This window comes from Ustilaginoidea virens, chromosome 1, assembly GCF_000687475.1.
Source record: "Ustilaginoidea virens chromosome 1, complete sequence".
Taxonomy (NCBI): domain Eukaryota; kingdom Fungi; phylum Ascomycota; class Sordariomycetes; order Hypocreales; family Clavicipitaceae; genus Ustilaginoidea; species Ustilaginoidea virens.
In genome coordinates, this window is record NC_057316.1 from 4,533,061 (window position 1) to 4,545,431 (window position 12,371).

Below are 12,371 nucleotides of genomic sequence, written 5' to 3' on the forward strand. Positions count from 1 at the left end.
CCCCCCCGGCCCCCCATCCGGTCCCGGCGGGAAATGCTGCAGGAAATCCTCCTGTCCCTCTCCGGCCACCCGTCGCCTCTGCTGCGCAACCCGGCGTCGCCTGAAGCCGATGCCCTCGCAGGCATCACCCCCCCCGAGCGACAGCTGCTCTCGTCCGCCGGCCACCTGAGCGACCTGGTGGCCAAGCTCGCCGCCTACTCGGCCGAGGTGTCCGCCTCCCACGCCAGCACGATATGCCGCGCCGTCGCGACCGCCGTGCGCGCCGTCCACCTGGACGCGTTTCGGGAAAAGGTGCTCGAGGTGGAGCGAGGCATCCTGAGAGACGACCCGGAGTGGGTGGGCGCGTACAACATTGTGCCTCTGACGGCCGTCATGGGCGAGTTTCAGCAGTGGACGAGGAGGCTCGAGTGGCTGTGGGATACCGTGAGATTTGTCATGGCTGCCGGCAGCCCGTGCAGGGGGGCCGCGCTGATTGATCGGCTGAGAGACGAGATGCAGAGCGGCTATCGAGACGTTGCGGACGCGGCGCGGAGCCTGGTTTGCGTGGCCGAGACGGCGTGGTTGAAGCAGGTGTCCGCCTGGGTGCTGTACGGGAGGCTGCCGACGTTTGGCACGGATGACTTTTTTGTGCAAAGGGCGCCTGGGCCGGCCGAGGTGAGAGGTCCTCCTTTTTTTTCTTTTGCTTTTGCTTTTCTCTTTTCTTTTCTTTGCTTTGCTTTACTTTTTTTCCCCCTATTTTCACTGTTTATTTATTTATTTTTTTGATTTCTTCTCTTCAACTCCCACGCTCCAAGGTCGTTCGTTGGCTGATGAGAAAAACTCCCCCCCCCCTCAGGACTACATTTGCGCGGCGGACCGTCTCCCGTCCTTTGTCACGGGCGCGACGGCCGCCTCGATGCTCTTCATTGGCAAGTCTCTCAACCACGTCCGAGCCATGAACAGCGCCAGTGGCGCCGACTCGGCACCCGCCGACGGCGCGGCGCACGTGTCGGCCAAGCTGTCCGAGCTGTCGCGCCTCTCGTTCCCCCTCGAGAGCGCAGACTTTTCCAAAGCCATCAAGGCCATCCGCGTCTCCCTGTCGCAAAACACGCTCCAGAAGATGCTCCCGCTGGCCAGGGTGGCGGAGATGATGCAGCTCCTCCGCGACTTCTTCCTCCTCGGCCGCGGCGAGTTCGCCATGGCCCTCACGCAGGAGGCAGACGAGCGGGTCCGCAACCGCTGGCGCAGGGCGGGCAACCCCGCGCAGCGCGGGCGAGACCAGGGATGGGGCGGCGTGGCCGTCCGGGACGGCGAGGTGGCCGCCGTGCTGAGCCGGACCTGGGCCGTGCTCGTGTCGCTGCAGGGCCAGCACGCCGACGAGGACGAGCAGCTCGACCTGGCGAGGAGCCTGGTGGAGCTGCACCTGACGCGGTCGAAGCCGCCCGCGGCGCTGATGACGGGCCGGGGGCTGGACGTCGAGGCCGCCAACCTGCTGGCCGCGTCCCCCTTCCGCAGCATGCTCTTCTCGGCGCCCGCCGCGCTGAGCCTCGAGGTCCCGCCGCCGCTGGACATGGTCATCTCCGCGTCCGACGTGCAGCTGTACTCGTGCATCAACTCGTACCTGCTGGCCATGCGCCGCGCGCACATACGCCTGACGGACCTGTGGAAGAGCACCTCGCTGCGGCGCCACTGCCCGGCGCCCCGCGGCGCGTCCGACGGCGCGGCGGCGCTCCGCGAGCGCTGGTCCCACCGCGCCTGGCTGCTCCGCAGCTCCTGGACCACGGCCAGCGCCGCCATCTTCTTCCTCGGCGAGACGGAGACGTACCTGCAGACGGAGATTGTCCAGGGCTCGTGGGACAGCTTCCAGGGCTGGCTGCTCGGCGACCCTGACCGCGACCGCGACCCTAAGCCGGCCCCGGACCCGGCCCCGGCCCCGGCCCCCGCACCCGCCTCCGCCGACCCGCAGGCCCTCGCCGCCGCCCACACGCTCTACCTCCGCACCCTCGTCCGCCGCCTCCTCCTCACCCAGCCGTCCTTCACCCAGCCGCTCCACGCGCTCCTCACCCACATCGACCGCCTCGTCGCCCACATGCACCGCCTGCACGCGCTCTTCACCTCGCTCGACCTGGAGCGCGACGCCGGCGCGCCAGACGCCTCTGCCCACCTCGCCCGCGAGCAGGCCCAGGTGCTGGCCTCGCTGCGCTCCGTCGAGCACAGCGTCAAGCGGGGCATCCGGGCCGTCGTCGACGCCCTGCGCGCCCTCGAGACCGACCCCGACCTGCTGGCCGACGGGGACGGCAGCCCCGCCGACGACGGGCTCGACGACGACGACGACGCCGCCGCCGCCGCCGCCGCCGCCGCCCCTGAGGAACGAGCCCCCGTGCCGGGACGGCTGGGCGGCGTGGACCGGCTGCTGATGAAGCTGGATTTCGGGAGCTGGATCGGCCAGGCGGGCGGGGAGGAGGACTGGGGCGTGCAATGAGGGCGGGGGACTGCCTGCCTGCCTGCCTGCCACCTTACAAAGCCACGGTTGAACGCGCGACGCAACAGAGATGTCTGCACCCGAATTGTCTGGCAAGGTCGGGCAGAATGGCGACCGCAGCAACAGCAGTCACATTCTGAACCAAGTCTTCCAAGCCAGATGGAATTGTCGACGCAACAATGGCCCCTCTCCCGAAACATGTTGCACGCCAAGACTCAGGATAAACCAGCCAAAATGGACGCGGGCGATTTGCTCAAACCTACCGGCGGCTGACTCCTCCCGCGGCTTGTCCCAGATGGAGGCAGGGATATAACAAGGACGTGCAAGACGAAACGGAGTGTTCAAAAAGCCACGGCGAGTAAAGGCCCCCGACATAATTGCTTGCTCATCTGCAGCTAGACCAGTTTATTCATACAGTCATGGCTGGCAACGCAGCCGTAAAGACCAAAGAAAAGGAAAAAAAAATAAAAGGTCAAGAAAACGGGATCCATCACCATTGTAGGCATGAATTGAAGCGTATTCAAAAGCGATTCTCGTGGGCGCGCACACTCGGCCAAAAGCCGCCATTCAAACGCCCCTTGAATTCCAATCATGCATATGCTTTCAAACGCCTTTCCAGACAGCCCCGTGCGCCTTCCCTTGAAATACAGTCACTCCCGCCCATCATGCGTACATCTGTCGTCATATTGCCATGCTGTAACTCGTCCATGCGCCATTGTGCAAATCGTTTCGATCGTGTGCTGTATTCCCGTGTCTGTCGGATTCTTTAATAAACGGCAACCGCCTTGCCTAGGCGAAAAGGCTTGCCGGAAGACTGTCCGTGGCGGCTAAACAAGCCACGGCGAATCACGGGGCCGACCCGGAGCGGGGCCGACCCGTAGGTGGGCTTTTTATCAGACGGCCATTGCTCGCGGATGCATTCGTCAACCAGGACCACGAGCCCTGTAGCGACAATGATGCTAGAAATTAGGTTAGTCTACTATGAGATGGTCTGACTATTCCAGGAAAGGGGGAAAGGAGGAGGGAATATAAAAAAAAAAAAAAATCAGAAAACCTACTCCGCCACATCCGTCATGGCTTCAATAACAGATTCATCGCTTATCCACATGTAGCAAGGTGGAATCCATCCGCCTGCCAGCTTCTCCTCCTCAATCTGGCTAGGACTTTGCGTCTCCTGCACAACATGGGCAACCGGCCGGTTTACTCCGTCCCGCACGAGATGGAACGAAAAAGTGTTGAGCGTCTTGTCATGTGCTCGCTTCCATGCGTACCGGTGGCCCCACCATTCAAACTCGTAGCGCTTCGGGTTGCGACGAGAAACCTCGACCCGGGCGTAGTTTCCAAACTCGAGCTTGATGGTCTCTGTCGGAACGAGAGGCACCGACGGCGGCGGGACTGCCGGGGCCCGCGCCCAGGAGCCATCAGACACATCTGTGCCGCCCGATGAAGAGACGGCCGACTTGGCTGCCGTGGTGCTGGCAGTGGACGGCCGTGGTGCGGACGAGGAGCAAGTCTTGAACGACAGACAGGACGAATCCGATGCGTTGGAGCGCCTAAAAGGCGCCTTGACGGAACGCAGGATAGATGACACCGAATGGTGAGTGGCCGAGGCGGGGTTGTACGTGCGCTTCGAAAAGCACACCTCTCTGCCAGACTCGCGGCAGTACCGGCGAAGGGAAAACTCGCGATTGGCCAAGTCGTGCATGCGGAGGTGAAACAGTTGAATGGTGGCGGGTCGGCGGCGCCTGCTCGAGCCAGGTCGCACAACAGTATCCACGCGGAGATTCATGTTGCCATCTGGTGTACCGTCGTCGTGACGAATGGATAGACGATCCATGGAGGGGAACAAGTGACGGAACAGGTCGGGGTCGGAAGGCCTGACGGGGGACTCTGCAGGTCCAGGACGGTACTCTGGAAGATATTTCGGAATGGCATCATGCTGGGCCGGCGGTTGGCAGCGGACAGGGTTGGAATCGTCCGGAGCAGAGCTGGCGTTGTAGCCGTGAGCGACGCCATGGTCCAGGCCGCACTCGGAGAATCGAGAGTCGTACGTGTCGACTGAGAGCATGGAGGCTGGCGGCGACGGGGGAGAATAGGTCATGGCGGGTGGCGGCGATGCCTCTCCGCCGCCGTGGGCCTTTTCTCCTTGTCGTGTCCGAGAGCAGCTCCAGCTGCTTCCACCGTTGCCGGCCCTTGGTCGCTGCGGCTCCCTGGTCGATCCACGATGGTAGGATGAAGGGGCGTCGTCGGCTCTTGCGAGGATAAGGGCGGTAGACAGCTCACTTGACCTTTCGGATGATGTGAAGGAGCGGTAGGATGATTGGGGCGAGGCAGGTCGTTCTTGAGGCAGGGTCTGGGGTGTTGCTGCTCTGGGGCTGCGTCTTGGATGTTGGGACAAGGAGGCTGCCATGCTGAGGTATGATGTTACGACTCGGGGTGGAAGAGGAGATATTTGTTGTTGTTGTTGTTGTTGTTGTTGTTGTTGTATAGAGACGTCTTGGGCAGAGGACTGCCACGCAGCGAACGGCCGAGATTGGCACCTCTACTTTGTAGGGCAGGGCAACTTGAACTTGGCTCGCCGTGAAAACAAAAGGCGGCGAGACGAGAGGATGAATGCCAGATGAGTCCCAGATGAGTCCCAGATGAGAGTCCCATGCAAATCAAGGCAAATGAGGGCAAATGAGTCCAGCAGCCGGAAGGGGAAGGAGATGGAGCGAGCGAGATATACGGCGGACCGAAAAGGAAAGCGCTGCGATGCCCGATGCCTCCTTCCCCCGAGGTCGAGGTCGAGGTCGAGGTCGAGTTGAGAAGCGCACGAGCCGTGAGCGCCTCTGCGGACGAGACGAGACGAGATGAGACGAGACGTGACTCTCGGCCTGGCACGCCTTGCATCCCTGGCAATACGGATTGATGCAAAATGCAAACAGCGAATTGCGGATTGCGGATGGCGCCAGGCTTGCTCGTGCTTGTACTCGTGCTCGCAGGCCCGCAGGGCACCCAAGTCAACCTGACTCAAAGCCAGGGACCAGTTGACCTGTCGCGGACTCGTGGCGCCTGTCGGAGACGACGACCCTTGTTGCCGGTTCCAGACTCGGGGCGTGCCCAAGGGCCCTGCCCTGGCTGCCTCTGCTGCCTCGGTTCCAACTTTTCTCTGTCCTCTGTCCTCTGTCCTCTGTCCTCTGTCCTCTGTCCTCTGTAGCCGAAGCAGCTCGACCAACCTGGCGCCCCCGGGGGGGTGACGTGACGTTGGCCGTGGTCAGGCCGCTGCCAACACAAGGCACCTGCACTTCGGCACCAGACGCCTGCTTCAACCGCTTCGACCGCTTCGACCTCTGACCGGCCAGCGCTGCGAATCGATCGATGGGCCAACGCAGCCCGACCACGGCCGTCGTCTGGTCGGGCCCCATCCCCCCCAAAGGCCGAGCAGGAAACCCAACCACAAGGCTGCCTTGCAAGCCGACGGAGTTGGACAACACGCAAAGGCACAGGTTGCAACCCAAGAAGCGGGTTCTGGGGCATGTCGTGCCATCATAAGCCTTTTCCGCCCAAGGTTGCAGCCCTCGACTTCGGTTGGCACGGATGTCGGTGGTGCAGCTTGCCAACTTTCTGGCCCCCTTCCCCCCCCCCCCCCCCCCCCGCCCCCTGGGCTCCGATGCGGGACAGATAGCGCTCCAGAAACCTTGACATTGATGGCCAAGTTCAACCACCCCTCCCTCACCCTTGGGGCCAGGGAAACCTCGGACTGGACCGAGGCTGGTTGGGCGAGGGCCGTCGGAACATGGCCACGGGCGTGCATGGCAACGCTGCAACGCTGCATCATGAGCATCGCATCGTCGGCTGTCGACGACGTCAGTGGCCCAATTGGAGCGTGTCGGTGCAATGGCCGCACAAACATGACGCGGGCGGCAGCACGTCCGGGTTGGAGCTGGTGGTCGGTGGTCGGTGGCGCGGACGGGAGCAATGCTGCTGCTGCTGCTGCCTGGCTCGTGCTCTGCCTTTTCATTGCATTGCATCGGCCGCCTCGCTCTGACCCGGCGGCATATGACGGCCGAGGGAGCATTGCTTCCCCCGCGTAGGACAGCTGGTTGCTTCAACTTTGCTTGCTGCTTGCTGCTTGCTGCTTGCTGCTTGCTGGTGGTGCCTCTGGACCTGCAGCACTATTGATACATATTGACTGCTGGTAGTTTCGAGGCACCGGGCGTACTTGTTACGTCACCCCTGTACCAGCTGCAGCCAGCTGGGGACTCGATGCAGCGCAGTGCAAGTGCAAGTGCCTACTGTAGCAGCCTGTAGGTGCCAGGTAGGTGCCATGTATGTACCAGACCCCCTAATAATGCCTGGTAGCCCTGCATCCGTCCCCCCCCACCCGCCAGTCCTGGCACCTGTCATTGAATACAGTTGACCTGCCCCTGTCGGCTGGCCCCTGTCGGCTGGCAGTTGCCAGATTCCGTGATGGCTCTCGGCATGGCCATTTGTCCATTTGTCTCGTCATCCATCGACACCGTCAGCTCATCAACTCACCAGCTTCCATGCCAGCTTCAGCTCCAGCTTCCGTCTCCCTCGCAGTTGACGTCTCTCGCCGCGCCGCCTGCACTGCGCTGTAATGCGCCGCCTGCGCACATCCACCAGCACGTCCCGGGCAGCTTCCTCCCTCCCGGCCGCCCAGTTCCGCCCGCTGCCTCACCGCCCAGCACGCCGCCTCTTGCTGCCCGACCTCGTGTCGACCCCCGATTCGCCGCCTGGTCGCGCCGCCCGTCGAGTTTCTTGTCTTGATGCGTGAGACGCGGCTTGCGTCTCCGACTTGTAGCACGTTTTTAATTTTATTTCATTTTGTTCCATTTGGTTTTTTTTTCGTTTTATTTTATTTTATTTTATTTTTTTGTTTTGTTTTATTTTATTTTATTTTTTTTATCCTATTTTATCTCATTTCATTTTGTTGCAGTTAAGCTAGCTGCCCCCCCTTCTTTTTTTTTTATTTTCTTTTTTTTTTCCGTGTCTTTCCTTGTTTCTCTCTCTCGTCTTTGTTTCTTCTTTGTTTCTTTTCTTGCTCATTTTCCTGTTTTTTTTTTTCGCGTGCTGCCCACCATCACCATCTGTGACGCCGTCGATGCCAATATGTCTCTGTGCAGCGGGTGCGTTGATACCCGAGGAGGCGGTGCCGGCTCCCCGGCCGTCCTGGCGTGTGCATCTCCCTCTCCCTCCCCGCAAAAAGAGGACATGACAGGTCAGGTCAGGACAGCTCGGGTCAGGAGAGGTCATGTGAGGTCATGGCGACTCGGCTGGCCATGGCATCTGGCATCCCGGGCCGTCGTGGAAGTCGCGCAAGTCGAGCTGGGCCAAAACCGGAAGAGACGGGCAAAAAAAAAAAAAAAAAAAAAAAAAAAAAAAAAAAAATTGGCCAACGTAGAAAACACGACAGGACCGGGGATCGCGGCATACGCGGCGTGCAGATTACGCAGCCCTCGCGGAGCTCACGGAGCAGCTCTCCCAACAAACTACCTAACCTAGCCTAACCTTACCTAACGTAACCTATGCTACCCGGCAATCCGCGCCTGTTCATACAGCCAACTCACAACCAGCCCATTCGGCTGGCCAACAAACAACAGCAGCAGCGGCAGCGGCATTGTCATCGTCATCGTCATCGTCAACGTCAACGTCAACGTCAACGTCAACGTCATCCTCATCCTCATCCTCATCGCCGTCCCAACTGGCTGTCGCGTATCCTGCCTGCGTCAACAATCATGACTCACATTGTCCATCCAGCTCCTCCGTCCCGACGCATTCACCTAAACCCCTGGTATCCATCTAGAGCGGCTGGCTCTCCAGCTCCACTACGGCTGCATGTTCCACGCGACCCAGCTTCGCGGAACCACGCGCCAGATCTTGACCTCGCCGCTCCTCAGGTCGTCCAGCTTGTAGCTCTCCATCTTGACCTTCTTGTTCTCCCTCCCCTGCTCCCACGCTCGCACCTTCTTCTTGGTCCCGTCCCACTCCGCGACCACCGCCACGTGGTCCGGCTTGCCCACCTCTGCCGAGTACTTGGCGTGCATCGGTCCGTGCTTGCCCTGGAACTTGGCGTTGCGGAACGATATAATGTCCCCGGCTCGGATCACGTCCTGCTGTTGGATCGACGCGTTGGCCATGTTGGCGTAGACGAGGGCGCCGTAGGACCGCGTGCCCACCGGCGGCAGCGCCCCGCTGAGCGGCCGCAGCATCTCCAGCACGAACCCCTGCGGCGTGCCGTCGCCCACGACCGTGTCCTTCTTCGACGTGGCCGCGTCGGATATCTGCCGCCCGTACCGCTCGTGAAACTCCTCCATCTGGTCCTGGCGAAGAGCCCTGGGCGGAGCCTCGTGTCGCTGGTCCAGCTCGGCATCCGATGGGTTGTACGGGTCGTACCGGACCGTCACGATCGTCTGCGAGTAGTCCTGGAAAAGGACAAAGACGTCTCGCCTCGTCACCGTCTTGGCACCTTGGTTGGTCGTCGTCGTCTCCTCGCTTTCGTAGTGTATGTCCTTGCGGCCCTGGAATATGGGAGGTACCTGGTTCGCTTGCTTCCACCATCCGTTTTGGACCGCCAGATCCACATCGTTGGCGATAAAGTCCGACTCCACGGATGGCCTGTGCATATCCATCGATCTTCTGTTGCTTGTGCTGGTCCTGGGCAGGTCCAAGGATGGCCTGTTGCCAGCGGCGCGGCCAGGCGTTGCGGCCGGTGGTGGTCGTCGCTCCGGGACAGATGATCCGGGTACGGCGGCTGCTGGTCCCGGAAAGTAGTCTTTATCCTCGTCAATCTTGGGCGTCCTGTGGCTGTAGGTCGATCCCGCGGGAGGAGCAGCCGGTGGCGGCAGGGGCGAGGCGTAGTTGTAGGGGTCGTACTCATCCGTATCCCGAGCTGCTCCCGCAGGGGCGTCCTTTGCTGGTGTGGGAGGTGGGGGAGGTGCCGCACGAGGAACGTCGATGGATTGCCTCTTGTCCCCCAGAGTTGGCGGCTGGCTTGGAATGGGAGGAGGAACGGCTCGGGGAGCCGCGGCAGACGGAACGGGCGGTGGGATGCTCGGTGGCGTTTCCCGGACTGGCGACTGGAGCATATTATCCTCTACACTTGACTCTCTGGCGTGAGCCTTCAAGGCATCCTTGTGCGGGGCTGACGAGGCAATGTCGGTGTCGTAGTCACCCTCGTATTCCGTGACTTCCTCATCCTCCTCCTCGCCCGCCTGCGGTGGCCGGGACGGCGTGGCCACGGCGGCATCAAGCGTTGACTGCCGCCTCAAGTCTCCCGCTGGAGGGGGCGGCGGAGGAGGTGGCCTGCTCGTAGCAGGAGGAAGAGCTGGAGCAGATCCTGGAATCGGTGGAGGTGGTCGACTTGTGCGTTTACTCGCAGCAGCCGCCGCCGACGACTGTGCCGGCAAGTCGTCGGGACGGGGGGAAAGGGGTGGCGGCCTCGTCGGCAGACCAGAAGCAGGTTGCGGCGGCATGGGCGGTGACCGCTTCGCGTGAACACCAACCTGCCCCGGGACGTTGTCTCTCCCTCCGCCAGATAGTTCATCATCCGATTCTGATCCGTCAGTGGGCGCTTTAATCTCAGCAGGAAGCGGCGGAGGAGGAGGCGGTGCACGAGCTTTGTTGTTTTAGTCAAGACATTGTCAGTATAAGTTGGGTTGGAGAGGGTAGAAAGGGGTGTGACGAGAAGTGTGAGGAGGCAGCATACACTCGGTGGGAACCGGAGGAGGTACGGCTCGGCCGCCAGGAAGAGGCGGAGCTCCGCTGAGACCTCGACGGGGAGCTACGGATTAGTTAGTGTTCCGTTTTCTCTGACACAAGGGAAAGCGCGTGGAACGGGGCGCTTACAGGCAGTGTCGGGAATAGGGGCCTGCATCGCTTCTCCGTCCCTTTCCTCCTCCTCCTGCTCCTCCTGCTCCTCTTCCTCAACATCGGCATCATCTCTGTGCCCTGACGCACGGGCTGGCAATGAGTGCGGTGCTGTTCTCGAGGGGCCCGGGGTATCTTCGCCGACATCATCTTCGCCGCCCTCTTGCTCATCATGGCGGCCTCGACTTGGAGCGAGAGCGTTTCCCATCCCAGGCAATGCCATTGCTGTCGGAATAGGTGGAGCACCGGCGCGAGAGAGGGTGTTCTTCTCCGTATCTTGCTCCTCCTCCATAGCAGATTCTACAGCCTTGGGAGTCTTCTTTTTGGATGGAGGTTTTGCCATGGGGGGGATCGGAGCCCCAAACATGCCATGGAATCCCATTCCACCGCTCATTTTTGCCATTCGCGCCCGCAGCTCCTCCCTGCGCCGGACTTCGGGATCCACGTCGTCTTCCTCGTCTTCGCCTTCTTCCTCGTCCTGCTGCCCCACGGGTTGCGTGGCAGCGGTCTTGGCTTCGGCCTCATGATGAGGAACCGTGGCAGCTGTCGTATGTGACGTTGGTCTGCGGCGCACATTTCTTGAAGGCTCTTCGCTATCCTCGCGTTCTGTAAGATCATCTTGTCCCTCTGTCGTGTCGCCAGCACCAGACATGTCGGCCTCATTCCCGTCATGAGACTCATCGACAGCCAGGCCCTTGGAGGCTCGTCGTCTAGGTAGGGAGAGCGACCTAACATTGGCCTCGTCTGTCGAGGTCCCGGCTTCCGTCTCCCCAGTTTCAGCACGCTCCAGCGAAGGCGAAAGAAGTGCGCCCTCACCAGTCTCGGCGACGCCTTCATCCCCCTGGGCCGCAGTATCAGGTTTCTTCTTCTGCGGCTTCTTGGGCCTCTCCTTCTTGGCAGCGGCATCTGCATGGCGTCGAGCCTGTTCCACCTGCTGCCTTTGAAGCAAGGCGATGCGCTCTTTGAGACTCGTCGGCTTGGGCTGGTCATTCTCGCCACCCTCATGTGACTGGTCTGCAGGGACGAGTCCAGCCCTTTCAGCCTGACTCTGAGCTTCAGCTTCCCTCTCCTTGATCTCGGGATCCTCTTCTCGATGGTAGACACTTGTAGCGGGTTTCTCTCGGGGCGACAGTACGTAAGCATTCCGGCTCGGAGGAGGTGCTACAAATGTTTTCTTGACGAATGCCGAGGGACCAGCACCGCCTCCTAGGCCGGTAGGCTTGAAAGGTGCGACAGGAGGGGCAGCAGGTTTGTTGAAAGCGGCAATACGATCCTTGAATGAGTTGCTCAAGGGCTTTTCGGACGCGGACGGAGGCCCGGCCCTCGGGTTTGGTCCTGATGGTTCGGCAGCAGCCGCAGGTGCCACCGGCGGCGAAACGACCTTTGGGGGGGGTTTTGCCAGGGCTGGTTGCGCTGGCTTGCTTGCCACCGGTACGGCCGAGACGGTCGTGACTGGAGGCTCAGGTTCAGCAATAGCAATGTCACGTTCCACGGGCCGTTCGGGTTTTGGTTCGGAGATCTCGACGTTCTCGACGTTCTCGACAGAAGCAGGTTTCTCGGCGGTCGGAGCTGGTGGGGGCGGTGCTGGTGCTACAGTCTCTGCTGGACGAGCAACATCTGGTTCCCTCTTGGGACGTGTTCTGGTCGGACGGGGAGGGGCTGTTGGCTCGAGCTTTTCGACAAAGTTGCGAGGGAAGATGCCCTCCTTCTTGATGCCGTCATCGTCGAGGTACTGGCCACCGTACCAGTCTTGGTCCTCCTCTTCAGTGACGGTGATGATCTGGCCAACATTGAAGTTCAAGTCATCGTCGTGCGGCGAGCTATACTCGTAGAGAGCCTTGACGCGGAACGGCACCGTCATGGCGTCGTGGTGAAGAATAGCCTGCGACACGGACGGCCTCGTGACACGTCTGCCGCTGTGAGGGGAAAAGGGTTTCTCTTCGATTTTCAAGGCAACGTGAGACGTCAGATGCGGTTGGGAGGGGGGGGGGGACAGGTACAATGGATGGACGCGGAGAAGGCGAAGGCGGCTTTCGTC

The 12,371-nt window shown here is 61.1% G+C and overlaps 3 protein-coding genes across 3 annotated transcripts; 1 reads left to right on the top strand and 2 right to left on the bottom strand.

Annotated features, from left to right (window-relative positions):
- Window positions 1-33: 33 nt before the first annotated feature.
- UV8b_01027 (uncharacterized protein) lies at window positions 34-2,461 on the top strand (the record flags this gene model as incomplete). The annotated part of the gene is made up of 2 exons (XM_043138525.1): window positions 34-654; window positions 836-2,461. The coding sequence occupies 2 exons, from the start codon at window positions 34-36 to the stop codon at window positions 2,459-2,461; spliced, it is 2,247 nt and encodes a 748-aa protein (XP_042994459.1).
- Window positions 2,462-3,227: 766 nt separating this feature from the next.
- On the bottom strand, window positions 3,228-4,871 carry UV8b_01028 (uncharacterized protein; the record flags this gene model as incomplete). The annotated part of the gene is made up of 2 exons (XM_043138526.1): window positions 3,228-3,420; window positions 3,520-4,871. The coding sequence occupies 2 exons, from the start codon at window positions 4,869-4,871 to the stop codon at window positions 3,228-3,230; spliced, it is 1,545 nt and encodes a 514-aa protein (XP_042994460.1).
- A 3,421-nt stretch (window positions 4,872-8,292) lies between these two features.
- On the bottom strand, window positions 8,293-12,194 carry UV8b_01029 (uncharacterized protein; the record flags this gene model as incomplete). Its single annotated transcript, XM_043138527.1, has 3 exons — window positions 8,293-10,082; window positions 10,173-10,247; window positions 10,313-12,194. The coding sequence occupies 3 exons, from the start codon at window positions 12,192-12,194 to the stop codon at window positions 8,293-8,295; spliced, it is 3,747 nt and encodes a 1,248-aa protein (XP_042994461.1).
- Window positions 12,195-12,371: the final 177 nt, after the last annotated feature.